The following is a 17,817-nucleotide window of genomic DNA, read 5'->3' as shown; positions in this document are numbered from 1 at the left end:
GACTGGGTATGGGAATAACAGTCTTCTGAGGTGCCCAGAATGTCTATTTCTTAATCTGGGTGATTACACAGCTATATCCATGTATAAAAGTTCATCAAGCTACACACATAAAATATGTGTACTCTAAAATAAATTATAGCTCTACAAAAGTTCTTTAAAAATAAACATTTTGGGGATTTCCCTGGTGACCCAGTGGGTAAGACTCCAGGCTCCCAATGCAGGGGGCCTGGGTTCGATCCCTGGTCACGGAACTAGATTCCACATGCATGCCGAAACTAAAATCTCACGTGACACAATTAAGACCCGGCACAGCCTAAAGAAAGAAATATTTCAAAAAATAAACACTTTTAAGGAGTAGTATCTTTTCTCTCTTCTTAATTCAATGTTTTACAACTGTAAACTGCCATAAAAATCATTATCAAAAAAGTTTTTTAAAATTCCAGGGCCTACCACTGGCTGCTGAGTGGAAAAGAGCCTGAGGAGGAGGAGTCCAGAAGGACGCAGGAGACCAGTTAGGCAGCCACTGCTGCGGTTCACAAGATCCACAATGGGAGCCTGGACCACAGTAGGAGGGTGAAGGTGGCAGCCAGTGTCGGAGTCAGGATAGATTCTGCAGGTGGATCTGACAGGATGAGCTGATGTCCTAGGTGATGGAGTGGAAGAGAGGAGCCAAGGAGGCTCCAACGGGCCTCTAAAGGTTTTGCCTGTTGGGTTCTGTATAACTTGTCTGTTTTTATCTTTTACTCAAAATCATCATCATCCAGAACCTAGAAGCAGTGACCCCTCAGTAGCAAGGGACATACCTAGAGCCCAGATCTCAGCATCTAATACCATTTTCCAATAAAAGAAACCAAGGCTCTTTGGAGAAACAGCTGATTCTCAGACTAGGGCAGTAAATATACACAAGATGAGCCTGGGATATTTTGTAGTGCCAGAAATAAGGAAGTGTTAAACACAAAGTTATGATGGGAGTACATCAAAAGGACAAAAGTGCCAAATGAAAGAGCTCCCAATATAAAAACAGGAGCAACAAAATAAATAAAGTAGTACTGGATTATACCCAAAGTCTAAAATAAATGTCTGAGTCCATACTGATATAAATAAAATCATCAAAAACAAGGAAAATCTAAAAACTAATACAGGACTTCCCTGGTGGCACAGTGGTTAAGAATCCGCCTACCAATGCAGGGGACACGGGTTCGAGCCCTGGTCTGGGAAGATCCCACATGCCACAAGCAACTAAGCCCGTGTGCCACAACTACTGAGCCTGCGTTCTAGAGCCTGCGAGCCACAGCTACTGAGCCTGCGTGCCACAACTACTGAAGCCCACGCGCCTAGAGCCCGTGCTCCCCAACAAGAGAAGCCACTGCAATGAGAAGCCCGCGCACTGCAACGAAGAGTAGCCCCCACTCGCTGCAACTAGAGAAGAGCCCGCGTGCAGCAACAAAGATCCAATGCAGCCAGAAAGGAAGGAAGGAAGGGAGGGAGGGAGGGAAAGGAGGGAGGGGGACGAGAGAGAGAGAGAAGAAGAAGAGAAGAGAAGAGAAGAGAAGAGGGAAGGAAGGAAGGAAGGAAGAAAGAAAAAAGAAAGAAAAAGAAAAATACTGGGTGTACATACAGATGGGAACTCTGTGTATTTTCTTTGGAATTTTTCTGTAAATCTAAAACTATTCTAAGGTAAAAAGCTTACTGAAGCTTATCAGAAAAACTTCATGACCACCAACTTCCAGTGGACCTTAGTAGCACTTGAGGGCACCAGCAATCCTACCACATTTCTCACATCCTATCCCTCTTCACTCTCCTAAATGGTATTGCATACCTTATCTTCTTTCCTCAAACCCAAGACCAGGATCTCAGCTGAAGATTTTACTTATTTCACTTAAAAAGTAAAAACAATCAAAAAAGAATTCCCACTGCTGGTGGGAATGTAAAATGGTACACCTGCTGCGGAAAACAGTTTGCAGTTCCTCATAAGCTTAAACAGGCAAATTACCATATTACCCATCAATTTCACTCTTAGGTAGATATCCAAGGTAGATATCCAAGAGATATGAAAACAGAGGTCCACACTCAAACTCATACACAAATGCTCATAACAGCATTATTCACAATAGCCAAAAAGCGAAAATGATACAAATATTTATCAACTGATGAATGGATAAACAAAATATGGTATATCCATATATAGAATATTATTCATCCATGAGAAAGAATGTTATATATGCTATAACACAAATGAATGTTGAAAATACCATGTTAAGTGAAAGAAGCCAGTCACAAAGGAACATATATTATTTGATTTGGTTTCTATGAAATGCCCACAATAGGCAAATCTACAGAGACAGAAAGTATATTAGTGGTTGCCTAGGGCTGGAGAGAACTAAGGGAAGTGATTGCTAATAGATATGAGGTTTCTTTTTGGGGTGATGAAAATGTTCTGGAATCAGAGAGTGGTGATGGTTGTACAACTTTGTGAATATACTAAAAACCACTGATTTGTATGCTTTAAAGGAGTGAATGATATGTAAATTATATCTCAATTTTAAAAATAAAAACTAAAAAAGAGGGAAACAAAAGAATCCCTAAGGGCTGGCAAAGATACAGAGCAACTGGGACTCTCATACTTTGCTGGTGGAAATGCAAAATGGAACAGCCACACTGGAAAACAGTTCAGCAGTTTCTCATCAAGTCAAACACACACTTAACATATGACCCAGCAATCACACCTTGATATTTATCCAAGAGAAATGAAAACTTACGTTCTCACAAAACCTGTATTCATGTTCATTCATATTCACCAAAAACTGGAAACAATTCATTTCTTCAAACAGGTAAATAGATAAACTATACATCCATACGATTTAATTCTACTCAGCAATAAAAGGAACTACTGATTCATACAAAAATATGGATGAATCTCAAATGCACTGTAAGTGAAAGAAGCCAAACTTAAAAGGCTACATATTGCATGACTCCATTTATATGACATTCTGGAAAAGGCAAAACTATATGGACAGAGGACGGATCAGTAGATGACAAGGGCTGGAGGCTGCAGGAGAGGTTGACTACAAATGAACACAAGTCAATTTTGTGGGGTGATAAAAATGCTACATTTTGATTATGGTGGTGCATGCATGCATGACTGTATGAGTCTGGCAAACTTCATGGAATTGTACGCTGAAAAGAGTGAATTTTACTGTTTGTAAATTATACCTCAATTTGAAAATACAAAAAAACACATGCTCCCATCACCAACTCTACAAGTAAACCTTCATCTCTACCTATATACCCAGTTTCCCTCTTCCCCTTATAATAAATGAACTATCTGCTCCTATCAATGGCCAATTCCTCCCACTTTGCATCACACCACAGTTCCTTCTCGCCTGTTTTCCTTGAACGCATGCCAATCAGTTTTTGTCCCCACTGCTCCATTAAAACAATTCTTGTCAAGGTCATCCACAACCTTGATGTAACCAAGTCAACAGTCACTCAATCCTCATTTTATGTGACCTACCAGCATCACAAGATTGAAGTGATTACTCCCTGCTTCTTTTTTTTTTTTTTTTTTTTTTTGCGGTACGCGGGCCTCTCACTGTTGTGGCCTCTCCCGTCGCGGAGCACAGGCTCCGGACGCGCAGGCTCAGCGGCCATGGCTCACAGACCCAGCTGCTCCGTGGCATGTGGGATCTTCCCGGACCAGGGCACGAACCCGTGTCCCCTGCATCGGCAGGTGGACTCTCAACCACTGCACCACCAGGGAAGCCCTACTCCCTGCTTCTTGAAACACCTTTTCCACTTGTCCTCTAGAGCAGGGGTTATGTCCCCCCCACCCCTCCCCCGCCCCGTTACCGTCCGCAGCCTGTTAGGGACCGGGCTGCACAGCAGGAGGTGAGTGGCAGACTGGCGAGTGAAGCTTTATCTGCCGCTCCCCATTGCTCCCATTACCACCTGAACCATCGCTCCCTCCCCCACCCGGGTCTGTGGAAAAATTGTCTGCCACGAAACCGGTCCCTGGTGCCAAAAAGGTTGGGGACCGCTGCTCTAGACACCTCCACGGATTTCCTCCTGCCTCAACAGTCACTCCTTCCCAGTTAAAGAAACTGGTTCCTCTTCATCTGCTAACATCTAGACACCGGAAGGCACCAGGGCTCAATCCTCCTTTTTATCTATATTGACTCCCTAAATCAGCACTGTCCAATGGAACCTTCTCAGTGGAAATTTTCTATGTCTCCATTCTCCAATACAGTAGCCACTAGCCACTGAGCGCTGGAAATGTGCCTAGGGTGATTAAGGAACTGAATTAATTTTATGTAAATAGCTACTTGTGGCTAGTGGCTACTTTTTTGGACAGTGCAGCCCTAGAAAGCTCACCCAGTCTCATGGCCTTAAATCCCATATACTTACAAAAGAAACATCTGGTAAAGAACTGTTATCCAAAGTATACGAAGAACTCTTAAAACTCAACAATAAGAATAACCAACAAAAAAAGAAAAGCAACAACCAACCAATTAAAAGATGGACAAAAGACCTTAACAGACACCTCACCAAAGAAATATACAGATGGCAAATAAGTATATGAAATATATTCGACATATTTCAATAGAGAATCGCAAATTCAAATAACAATATACCTATTTTAATGGCCAAAACCCAACACACTGACAACACCAAATACTGCCAAGGATGTGGAACAACATGTACTCTCATTCCTAGGTGGTAGAAATGCCAAATGGTACAGCCACTTTGAAAGACAATTTGGTAGTTTCTTGCAGAATTAAACATACTCGTACCATATGATCCAGTAATCACACTCTTTAGTATTTACCCAAATGAGTTGAAAAGTTATGTCCACATAGAAACTTGCACACAGGACCTCCCTGGTGGTTCAGTGGTTAAGAATCCACCTGCCAATGCAGGGGACACAGGTTTGAGCCCTGGTCCAGGAAGATCCCACATACTGCGGAGCAACTAAGCCCATGCACCACAACTAATGAGCCTGCACTCTAGAGCCCACGGCCACAACTACTGAGCCCACACGCCTACAGCCCATGCTCCACAACAAGAGAAGCCACTGCAATGAGAAGCCCACACACCGCAACGAAGAGTAGCCTCTCCGCAACTAGAGAAAGCCCACATGCATTAATGAAGACCCAACGCAGCCAAAAATAAAGAAATAAGAAATTAGGATGAATATGTCATATCAATATGGGTAAATCACAAAAACATGAAATACAGGAGAGAAACAAACAATGAGACCACTTATAGGAATTTTTTTAAAATACCCAAAGTGATGCTAACTAGTATTATTTATGGATACATACAGTAAAAATGTAAAACATGGACAGAACTAACTACAGGACGCTCGTTGCCTCTAAGGAATGCAGGAGGGGAATTTGAATTGGGAAGGGTATAAAAGGTACTTCCATTATACCAGAAACGTTTTATGTCCTTTATTTTTTTAAATATAAGTAAAATAGAAGTGTTAATATTCAGTAATTCCAAGTGATAAGTACACAGATTATTTTATAGTTAGCTGTACTTTTAAACTTTTTCTATATTTTATTTTTTTCCCCCAAATTTAAAAGCAATTCTTTCTCTTGATTAAGCTGCCTTAAAAAAATACTGAGGGGCTTCCCTGGTGGCGCAGTGGTTGAGAGTCCGCCTGCCGATGCAGGGGACACGGGTTCATGCCCCGGTCTGGGAAGATCCCACATGCCGCGGAGCGGCTGGGCCCGTGAGCCATGGCCGCTGAGCCTGCGCGTCCGGAGCCTGTGCTCCCTAACGGGAGAGGCCACAGCAGTGAGAGGCCCACATACCGCAAAAAAAAAAAAAAAAAAAATACTGAGGGACCAAAAAAGGGAAATAATTACAGAAATACAAACAGCCTAAAAACAACTAGGTGTTCAAAGTGTCTCTAATTTTTATATCAACTCTCTCAGCCCCAAAAGGCAGCAGAGACACTTTCTACCCCAGGCATTTCCCCTGCTTCCCTTCCCATCTTCTCTTTCTACACCCCAGGAGCTGGTCAGCCTATTTTGAGATAGCCCTCAAGAGCACTATACTCTTCCTTATGAAAATTCACAGAAAGGTTTGAGTTCTGAAACTCCCACTTTCACCTTAAGCATTAACAAATGACTAAATTCTAGGATATCCTCAACAACAACCATCATTTTACAGTTTATAAGGCCTTTTCCAACATATCCTATTTGATTCTCAGAAAAAAGTCTGTGAGGTCAATATTACTAGTACCCGCATTTATAGAGGAAGCTGATGCTCAAAGTGGTTAATTACCAGCCAGAGGTCACAAGTCAATGACAAATTCGGGACTACAACCTCTCAGCCTCTGAATCTAATCATCCCTAAAATGTGATGACTGAGTTTCAACTGTACAACAACACATCCAGAAAACAGGACTTGTTCACAACACACAAGCTGTTCCAATCTAACCCCTTTTCTTCATTCTTCCATCCCTGATCTTTCACACAGGCAGCCAAGAGCAAGAGAGCTGCCACTATTAATCTTCCCTTCCCTGCAGCCACTCCTGCTTCTTCTTCCCATAACTCCTTCAGATGAACAGGCAGAGAAGGGAAACAAATATAACAGGATGGTCCCCTTGACACAGGGATCCCAGCAGCAAAGACAAAGGACATTCCACAGCTCTAGACTTAAGTCTCCTTCCACCTTCCAAGAGTCAAGGAGCAGGAAAACACTACAGAAAAGCCCAGGCTACCCCTCTTTATCAGTGCTGGCAAATGTCCTTTACTGAAGGGATTTAATTAACAGAAAAATGTAAAAGTACCAGTTTTTTAATCGGTCCCGGGCTTCCAACTGGGCTCCCACTTCAAAGCTGATTCCTCGTCTGTTAGGTGGATGCTTTGTCATTTTCAGTCATCAACGGGGGCTGCCTTTATTCTCCTGAAAAAGCCAATTAAAATTTATGAAACTTAGGCAAAGTCTGCCCAGAGTGGAGTAACACTCACTACACAGAAAAGACAAACAGGCATTATTCAAAACACAAAGCTCCAGGAAACCCTGTCAGTGCCCTCCTTTACTCCTGCCCTCATCCTAACACAGGTGTGTCCTCCACTGTTCCTCCTTCTCTATTATGCAGCATCCTGTAGTCTCTGGAACTGTAAGGAGACCCTCCCTTAACACTGTTTACCAAGAATTCACCTATAAGGGGCACCTCTCAGAACACCAAAAAAACAATCACTCTCAGAACTAAATTTAATCATTTGCTGAAGTATGCAACAAATACCTGCTGAGAGATTATTTAGGAAAACAGTCATCAAGACCAAAAGAGACACAGTTCCTGGCCTCATAAAGCCTCCAGTCTACTGGGGGAAAACAAAAATGTAGCCAGTAAACAGACAAATGACTTAACTGCAAGCTGTAACTGCTATGAATTTTAAGTGCTACAAAGGAAGCGAACAAAATCTGAATGCTGATTTCTGGCCCTACTTTTGGAAGGCTGGACAAGAAAGATCTATTTATTCATTCTTTGATCTATTTATATATTTTTTGATTTATTTATATTTCTACCCATTCTTGAGTACATTCTGACAATTTATTGATATATTTTCCCAATTCTTTATCGAGCCTTTTGGTACTGGAATTGGTGGTCATTTTCTATGTGAGTAAAATTTATCTTTAGGGGCTACTGGTGGTTCTGATGGAGATGTAGCCATTCTGAGCTCTTGGGGCAGGGCACTTGAGCAGGTGACCTCCATAGAGCAAGGCTAGCCCTGAGTAAATTCTCTCCCACTGAACTTTGGAACCCAACAGCCTGCACTGCCAGGGCAGTATCTGCCTCATACCAGGAGGGCAATCTTTGCAATGGATGAATGAGGAATAATCACAAAAGTGGGACCTCACGGGAATTCCCTGGCCATCTAGTTGTTAGGACTCGGAGCTTTCTTTCACTGCCCTGGGCCCGGGTTCAAACGAAGATCCTGCAAGCCATGCAGTGTGACCAAAAAAATTAAAAATGGAAAAAAAAAAAAAAAACTGGGTCCTCACATCTAATGTGTAATACCATCACATTTTCTTTCAATATATTACATGAAAAACCAGGATGTAAAATTACACCCCTTTGAGCTCAAATAAAACTTCATGTGCATTAAAAAAAAAAAAAAAGGAAGAAAAAAAAAAGGTTGTAAGTGATCTTTTCCTCTTAAACAGTTTCCTAAACTTATTGTTTTCCATAATGGAAATTTTCCATGAGAAAAAATATATGTAATGTAAAGGATGAGCTATCCATTACATTAAACAACTCATTCCAAAGGGCTGATATTGGAGAACGCACAAAGCAAATCAGACCAAGAAAGGAATGGTTGACAGTTGTAACTAAGGAATCTGAAACCTAATAAACTGAAAAGCTACATCAAATAAGGGTATTTGGATTATACGCACCCTAGCAAAGAGAGTGTCAGAGGTTTGACTGTCTATACTTCACACTCTCCAGGAAAATGAGATATGAATCTGACGTAAGTAAATCCAATCAGTAGAAGAGTCTTCACTTTGACTTAGGAGCAACACCACCTCAAATTATCTTTTTATTTTTGACTTCATGTATACCAAGTAATAGTCTCACCTCTCAGATGATATGAAAAGGTGAAGCCAGACAAGAATAAAGACAGAGTGGCACTGAAAACTCACCAGAGTAGGGCCTCCCTGGTGGCGCAGTGGTTAGGAACCCGCCTGCCAATGCAGGGGATGTGGGTTCGAGCCCTGGTCCGGGAAGATCCCACATGCTGAGGATCAACTAAGCCCATGCACCACAACTACTGAGCGCCCGTGCCACAACTACTGAAGCCCACGCACCTAGAGCCAGTGCTCCACAACAAGAGAAGCCACCGCAATGAGAAGCCCGCGCACTGCAAAGAAGAGTAGCCCTTGCTCGCCATAACTACAGAAAAGCCTGCGTGAAGCAACGAAGACCCAGTGCAGCCAAAAATAAATAAATAAATTCTTTTTTTAATTCAAAAAAAAAAAACTCACCAGAGCAGCTAGTATTTATCAGACTTCATGCAGGGAGACAGCTCCCTTTTATAGATGTCATGTAATATAGTGGAATGTAACAGGATTAAGTGCTTAGCCTTTAATCCTCAGCCCCACCCTTTATTAGCTGAATGAAGCTGGGTAGATTACTTAACCCCTCTGAATTTGTTTCCCCTCCCTAAAATGGGGATGGTGATAATAGTACCTATCTCCAGGCAGTGGGTGTGAAAACTAAATGAGATAATCCATTTAAGGAACACTGGTACAAAGTAAGGACTATATAGTTTGTAGCTACTAATACTTCTATTATCACAAATGAAGAAATTAGGTTTAAAGTAATTGGGCTAAGGTTCAGGTGCTAAGTGACGAGCCCCAGAACAAAAGCCCAGGTCTGCTTGATTTCTGAATTAATTCTTTTACCACACAACTTCCCTAGGATGCCTTCCATTAAAGTACAGGAGTGTGGGAACAAGGCAGTGAATGAAAATGAGCAAATTATTCTTAATGGCTCAAGAAAACCAATTCCTCCTGAGGCTGAATTGTCGAAGGTCTTCCTTATCATGAACTGAAACCTGTTTCACTGTAACTCTGACCCACTTATTTGTTTTATTTATTTATTTGTTTTATTTATTTATTTATTTATGGCTGCGTTGTGCAGGGAGTGGGGGCTACTCTTCGTTGCGGTGCATGGGCTTCTCATTGCGGTGGCTTCTTCTTCTTGTTGCAGAGCATGTTATGCACACAGGCTTCAGTAGTTTCGGGACACAGGCTCAGTAGTTGTGGCATGCTGGCTCCAGAGCGCAGGCTCAGTAGCTGTGGTGCACAGGCTTAGTTGCTCCGTGGCATGTGGGATCTTCCCAGACCAGGGATTGAACCCGCATCCCCTGCATTGACAGGCAGATTCTTAACCACTGTGCCACTAGGGAAGTCCCTGAGCCACTTATTTGAAGCTTCACTCTCTGTTACCACACAGTACAAGACTAAGGACTAATGTGGCTTTTATGACCCATGCCCAAATCTTCCCTCTACTCCTCTGGGGATAGCAGAGTTTGTTTTTAAATTTCACATTTATTCATTCAACAAACCATTAGTGAGCACTGTCAGTAAGGCACTGTGCTGGAAATCAGGAATCAGAAATCCAACTCAGTTGCAGCTCCAGTCCACCGAGGAAGACAAACACAAATATGAGAAGAGATGAAGGAGCTCTAACAAAGGGCAAGGTGAGGGACAATCACCGCAAAGTCTCAATTTAATTTGGCAAATCTACTGAAGAATAAAAAAGAGTTCAAGACAGAAGCAGGAATTAAAAAGATTACATAAGAAGTACGTTTTTACTCCTAAATTTAGGGGGTTTTAAAATTTTTTTTAATTTATGTTATTTATTTTTGGCTGCATTGGGTCTTCGTTGCTTCACATTTAGTTTTAAACACAAATTTTTCTCAAGAGGCAAGAGGGCTAAGATTCTGTAGCTTTTAACTTACCCATTCTTCAGGGCCTTAGTTTTTTTCTACCAGAAAGCTCTAGCTTCCAGAATAGGAAAAGGAAATATGTTTAGTAAGGACATCCAGAAAAACTATGAGAAAAAATCTGATGCAATCTGTATTCACAAATGATTCCACTTAAAGACCTTGGCAGGACTTCAAACTACTCCTTTACATTCAAATTTCCCTATAGGGAACTCCCTGGTGGTCCAGTGGTTAGGACTCCACGCTTCCACTGCATGGGGCATGGGTTCGATCCCTGTAGGGAACTAAGATCCCGCAAGCTACGGAGCATGGCAAAAAAAAGATTTTTTTTTTAAACAAGTTTTCCTACAATGTGAGCTCACTGCTACACAGGAGACAGAGAGCCCAGTTTATTTCCTTAAATACAGTATTTGCAGTCAATGCCCCTGTATCAATGACAATGAAAACTTTAAATGTACACTGTGTAACACAGTTTAAAGGGCACTTTCACAAACAACAAACTGGGAGAAAATAACTGCAACATATATGACCAAAGGGCTAACTTCCTTTATTAACAAAGAGTGCATACAAACGAAGAACGAAAAAAGTTAAACAACTCACTTATGGGCAAAGTGTATGGGCTTCTCTGGTGGCGCTGTGGTTAAGAATCCGCCTGCCAATGCAGGGGACATGGGTTCGATCCCTGGTCCAGGAATATCCCACATGCCATGGAGGAACTGAGCCTGTGCACCACAACTACTGAGCCTGTGCTCTAGAGCCCACAAGCCACAACTACTGAGCCCGCGTGCTACAACTACTGAAGCCTACGCACCTAGAGCCTGTGCTCCACAACAAGAGAAACCATCACAATGAGAAGCCAGCGCACCACTACAAAGGGTGGCCCCGGCTTGCCGCAACTAGAGAAAGCCCGCGTGGAGCAACGAAGACCCAACGCAGCCAAAAATAAATAAATAAATTTATTTATTTTTAAATGGGCAAAGTGTAAGAACTGGCAGGTTCCCAGGGAAGGGGGAGGTTTGGAGGGGGGGCCGGGAAAATATAAAGGTCTAATAAGCATGTGATATTATATTATCGACATAACCTCACCCTAAATTAAAGGAAATGCAAATCAAAATAACAATTTTTCAATTCTCAGACTAAAAATTTCAAGGTAAAATACCCAGTGTCTTCAGGGATGAGGAAAAAACGATGCTTATACACTGTTGGTAGAAGCATAAATTGGAAAATCTTTTCTAGAGACAACTTGGCGCTATCTACAAAAATGCAAATACCTGCAACCCAGCAGTCCCCATTGCCAGTAACTTATCCGACAGATACATCCCCCAAAGTCTGCCAAATTACCTGTAAGGATAAACAATATAGTTTCATAATTTCTGCACCTAAAATGTCCATTAAAAAAGAGGGCTAGTTAAATGAATTATGGCCATCTATATAATGGAATGTTGTACATCTATTAAAAGGAAAAATGGCTGGGCTTCTCTGGTAGTGCAGTGCTTAAGAATCCGCCTGCCAATGCAGGGGTCATGGGTTCGAGCCCTGGTCCGGGAAGATCCCACATGCCACAGAGCAACTAGGTCCATGTGCCACAACTACTGAGTCTGCGCTCTAGAGCCCGTGAGCCACAACTACTGAAACCCGTGTGCCTAGAGCCCATGCTCTGCAACAAGAGAAGCCACCACAGTAAGATGCCTGTGCACCGCAATGAAAGACTAGCCCCTGCTCGCCGCAACTAGAGAAAGCCTGCGCACAGCAACAAAGACCCAACACAGACAAAAATTAATTAATTAATTAATTAATTAATTTTTTTTAATGGCAATCTGTAGATGCTGATATGGAGCCATCTACAAGATACACTGTCAAATAAAATAGGCATGGTGTAGAGGCCTGTGTCTGGTGTTATCTCTTTAATGCAAACAGATCTATTATAGTATATGCATAAAATTATTTCTTGGAAGGAAGAAAATAACTGTTTTAAGTAGTTCCCTTAATGAAAGGAATAGAGCATGAAAATTTAACTTCTCATTCTTTACCCTTCTGTGTTGTTAGAATTTTTTAACCTTAAGAATGTACTTCTGGGGCTTCCCTGGTGGCTCAGTGGTTAAGAATCTGCCTGCCAATGCGAGGGACACGGGTTCGAGCCCTGGTCCAGGAAGATCTCACATGCCACAGAGAAACTAAGCCCGTGCGCCACAACTACTGAGCCTGCGCTCTAGAGTCCACACGCCACAACTACTGAAGCCCACACACCTAGAGCCTGTGCTCCACAACAAAAAGAAGCCACCACAATGAGAAGACTGCTCACCGCAACTAGAGAAAGCCCACGCGCAGCAACGAAGACCCAACGCAGCCATAAATAAATAAATAAATAAATAAGTAAAATACATTAAAAAATAAGAATGTACTTCTTTGTTTTTACTTTAATTGTCAGCAGGAATTATCTAGTTGGTAAGATTTTAATTTTGAATTACTTCTTTATATTTTTTCGTATTTTTTAAAAATAGATTATTTAAATATGTAAAAGGCCTTCATCCTTAAACTATTTTCTGGACCTACACAACTGCCAAATGATGTAGTTAGGACTAAATGTGATATTCCCATTGTACAGAAAGGAAATCGAGGTGCAGAGGGGCTAACTGCTTTCAAGGTCCTCCAAGGCAGGAGACATGTCTCCTATCACAGGTAACAGGATTTTCCCAGAGGTAGACAAACCACTTCTTGAAGGCCCTTCCTCTTTCCCTTACCAAAGTCCATGCTACGCTTATACTCATGCCTTTAGACATAAACATAGTTTGAATACAGGAAGATGAAGCAATTGGGTGCTTTTCAAATGTTGTGACAGAATTATTACACCATTATATAGCAAGCAGAAATATTTAATCTTCCAGAAAGGACAACACCTAAGCCGTGAGAAAATTGGAACACTTGAACCACTGCCTGAGGCCCTGACCATGGCCATCGTTTTATACCTCAATCTGGAAAAAAGGAACAAGCTGTAAAACTGCTTCTACACTTGGAGTCAGTAATTTCAATCAGAAGGACACAGTCCAGGATAAAAATAAATCATTTGTGAAAACGAGAAAAAAACAATAGCTCTTTACATACGATGCTGGGGAAGCTAGATATAACTTACATGTTTAATAATAAAAAAGGGACTTCCCTGGTGGCACAGTGGTTAAGAATCCACCTGCCAACGCAGGGGACACAGGTTCAATCCCTGGTCCAGGAAGATCCCATGTGCTGCGGAGCAACTAAGCCCGTGCGCCACAACTACTGAGCCTGCGCTCTAGAGCCCACGAGCCAAAACTACTGAAGCCCGCATGCCTAGAGCCAGTGCTCCACAACAACAGTAGCTACGGCAATGAGAAGCCCGCGCAGTACAATGAAGAGTAGCCCCCACTGGCCGCAACTAGAGAAAGCCCGCGCGCAGCAACAAAGACCCAACGCAACCAAAAAATAAATAAAATTTTTAAAAATATTAAAAACAGGGCTTCCCTGGTGGCGCAGTGGTTGAGAGTCTGCCTGCCAATGCAGGGGACACGGGTTCGTGCCCCGATCCGGGAAGATCCCACATGCCGCGGAGTGGCTGGGCCCGTGAGCCATGGCCGCTGAGCCTGCGCATCTGGAGCCTGTGCTCCGCGACAGGAGAGGCCACAACAGTGAGAGGCCCGCGTACTGCCAAAAAAAAAAATTAAAAACAGGGGCTTCCCTGGTGGCACAGTGGTTGGGAGTCTGCCTGCCGATGCAGGGGACGCGGGTTCGTGCCCCAGTCCGGGAGGATCCCACATGCCACGGAGCGGCGGGGCCCGTGAGCCGTGGCTGCTGGGCCTGCGTGTCCGGAGCCTGTGCTCCACAACGGGAGAGGCCGCAACAGTGAGGGGCCCGTGTACCGCCAAATAATAATAATAATAGTAAGAGAATATTTAAATAAAACCTAATGTAGTAGGACTACACTTTAAGCTCCATTAGGGAAAGGAATGACTGATACTCAACAGATGCCTAATAAATGAAATAAAGAATGTTACTCATTATTTATGATGATGTGAACCAACCTTACAAAAGGAGAGTAGAACAAGACCTACGTAAGAAACACTGACAATAGTAATAATAACTAATTCTACAAATGTTAAGTCATGTAACCCTTACAACCACCACAGAGATAAGTACTATTATTAATCCTCATTGTAAAGATAAAACAGAGAGGAACAGAGAAAAGTGAGGGACACCCTAGGACACCCATATAGAAAGGGGCTGAGCCAGGATTTGAATCTAGGCCCTGCAGCTCCAGATTCTTAACCACTACCACACGTTAGTCTATGAGCTACATCTTTGGATTCTCTTTCTTAACTCATCAAATGAGGATTAATGGCCCCTATCTCGGGTGCTAAAAGGAAAAGATTTGCAGAACTTCTGTAGCCTTCCAGAGGTTAAGACTGTGCTTCCACTGCAGGGAGTGTGGGTTCGATTCCTGGTCAGGGAACTAAGATCCCACAAGCGGCGCAGCGTAGACAAAAAAAAAAAAAAGAAAGAAAGAAAAAGATTTGCAAAACCCCTATATGTCTAGCACAAAGTAGGTACTCAAAACATGGGAGCAGGGCTTCCCTGGTGGCGCAGTGGTTGAGAATCTGCTTGCCAATGCAGGGGACACAGGTTCGAGCCCTGGTCTGGGAAGATCCCACATGCCACGGAGCAACTAGGCCCGTGAGCCACAACTACTGAGCCTGCGCGTCTGTAGCCTGTGCTCCGCAACAAGAGAGACCACGATAGTGAGAGGCCCGTGCACCGCGATGAAGAGTGGCCCCCGCTTGCCACAACTAGAGAAAGCCCTCGCACAGAAACGAAGGCCCAAAACAGCAAAAATAAATTAATTAATAAACTCCTACCCCCAACATCTTCTATAAAAGAAAAAAAAAATGGGAGCAGAATTTTCTGAATTCATAATGCATTTATATTTAATGTTGTACTGACATGGACTCTGGATTTTATTTTGGGAGAGGTTTAAGAGTACTGTAGCCATGGTAACTGGAGGTCCTGTCTCAGCAACTGCATTGTACTCGGGGACAGGTACTGAGGGCTCAAAGTAGCAAAGAATTTGTGATAGGTGGGCATGGAACAAGAGCTTTCAATGAGTCGGCTCTAGACCGGGTTAAGGGAAAATAAACTCTAGAAAGAATATCAACCACCAGAAACTACAGAACAGGCTTTACAATAATCTAATAGTGCTTACACCAGGCTTGAAATTCAACCTCCATTAAAGGGTGATGGTGCCTTTCAAACTGAGGGACACTGCAAGTGAAAGATCAGCTTAAATCTTTATGCCTCAGGCTTCCCTGGTGGCACAGTGGTTAAGAATCCTCCTGCCAATGCAGGGGACAGGGGTTTGAGCCCTGGTCCGGGAAGATCCCACATGCCGCGGAGCAACTAAGCCCGTGCGCCACGACTACTAAGCCTGCGCTCTAGAGCCCACGAGCCACAACTACTGAGCCCACGAGCCACAACTACTGAAGCCCATGCGCCTAGAGACCGTGCTCCACAACAAAAGAAGCCACCGCAATGAGAAGCCTGCACACCGTAACCAAGAGTACTCCCGGCTCTCTGCAACTAGAGAAATCCCGTGAAGACCCAATGCAGCCATAAATAAATAAACAAACAAATAAATAAACAAACCTACCTTTAAAATAAATAAATAAATGACAAGGAGATAGATAGATAATCCACCTTTAAAATAAATAAATGACAAGGAGACAACCATGTGAAGATCCAGAGGAAGAGAATTCTAGGTAGAGGGGAAGTCCTAGAGGCAAGGTGCCTCAGGAAGGAATGAGCTCCCCTCCCCTCACAGCCCTGAGCCTAGGAGGTGGAGATGCTCCCTGCAGCCCTCACCACTGTTACAGAAAAGCATAAACAATATCAGCAGGTCCAGTGACACCTATGTCTCACAGGACGAAGCTTCCAAGTGGACTCTGCCAAAGTTCTGTCTTGGAGGAAGGCCAGGGAGTACTTAGGGATGGGAGCAGACAGGTTTCAGACTCAGATTCTGGCGAACCCTGGCTCCACTCATTGCTGGCTAAGTGAAGATGAGAAAAATCACTGAGCCTCCCTCTGTTTGCCCATCTATAAAAGCAGATTAATAACCCCTACGTCCTGGGATTCTGAGGATAAGCGAGCTAACGGATGTCAAGTGCTTAGCACAGTACACACTAAATATTCAATACTGGTGATAAAATGGCTGTGTGATAGTAGTAGCACTAGCAAAAAGGACATCAGACACAAAGGATTACAGTCAATATTATTATGCAATATTAACAAATAGTATCCAATACAAAGAACATAAAAGAGCACATCTTTAGTCCTAGGGAAGTGACAAGTTGGTTCAAGTAGGAGCAAGGGCCCCTCCATCACTATCCTCTCCTCAACAACACAGAAAGAAGACTGGGTCTAAAGCCAACCATTACCACTCCTTCAGGCCCTTGCCCAAGTCACACTAAAGAGCTGAATTAGCCTCTTTCACTTGAGAGGGTAAGGAAGGAAACAAAGGGAAGAGGGGAGGAAAGTAAGGAGGCAGGAAGAACGAAAAAGGCCCCCCCAAAAAATTCCCTTACCCTCTTCCCAGATACTTGAAATACTTTCTCTAAGAGCCAACCTTTTCCTTCCACAATTAAAATTCAGACAGACAGCAAACACAGGTTCATTCCGAATTACTGAGAATAAATTAAGTCAGTGGATCTTCCCAGAAACAATGGAAAGGGCCGAGTGCCCAGGCTTGACTCCAGAATATATTTGCTAAACGACCTTTGGCACATCACTCAACTTCACTGAGCTAATCATCTTATCCTCACAAGTTCCTTCTCCTTTTCTCCCCATCACAGTTTAAGACTCCAAGACTGGCCAATGTGCCAAGCTAGAAACATGGGCATCACCCTTGCATCTCACTCTCAGTCACCATTTTGTCACACCTACTTCTAGGTTTCTCCCATTGCCCAGTGGTTGCCCAGTTCAGGTCCCCATCAGTTCTAATCCGATTACTGCAACAACTCTCAATGGAGCTCAAAACCTCCAGCCACACCCTCCCCACATCCAAATCAATACTGTCTTATAAACTGACTTCTGAGTGCTTATTTTATGACATACAGTATTCTAAGTGCTTTACATATACATCGTCTCATTGAGCATCTACCTCATAGGTTTGTAATGAGGATTACTATTATTCCTGTTTCAGAGGTGCAAAAACTAAGGTTCAGAAAGTAAGCTGCCCAAATGACAAAGCTACCAAGTATTGGGACAAGGAGCTGAACCCAGGTAATCTTCCTAGCCAACTACTGCACTGTGGCTACTCTTCATCAATGCTGCTACA

At 43.0% G+C, this 17,817-nt stretch overlaps 1 protein-coding gene across 6 annotated transcripts in view; it reads right to left on the bottom strand.

The window, feature by feature from the left end:
• Positions 1-17,817, bottom strand: part of PHF20 (PHD finger protein 20) — a 130,724-nt gene that overhangs the window by 103,327 nt on the left and 9,580 nt on the right. For 4 of the 6 annotated variants that reach the window (XM_067707985.1, XM_067707988.1, XM_067707989.1 and 1 more), the window contains exon 2: positions 6,800-6,915. The exons of 1 other annotated variant lie outside the window; for it this stretch is intronic. In XM_067707985.1, the coding sequence (XP_067564086.1) occupies positions 6,800-6,882 (83 nt within the window). In that variant the 5' untranslated portion in view covers positions 6,883-6,915. Of the gene's footprint in view, positions 1-6,799; positions 6,916-10,481; positions 10,575-17,817 lie in introns of those variants that run through there. One more of the 6 variants, XM_067707986.1, reaches the window with a different exon arrangement.

This window comes from Pseudorca crassidens, chromosome 15 (assembly GCF_039906515.1).
Source record: "Pseudorca crassidens isolate mPseCra1 chromosome 15, mPseCra1.hap1, whole genome shotgun sequence".
NCBI classification, from domain to species: Eukaryota; Metazoa; Chordata; class Mammalia; order Artiodactyla; family Delphinidae; genus Pseudorca; species Pseudorca crassidens.
Note: the sequence above shows the minus strand (reverse complement) of the source record. Positions and strands in the feature narration are given on the sequence as shown.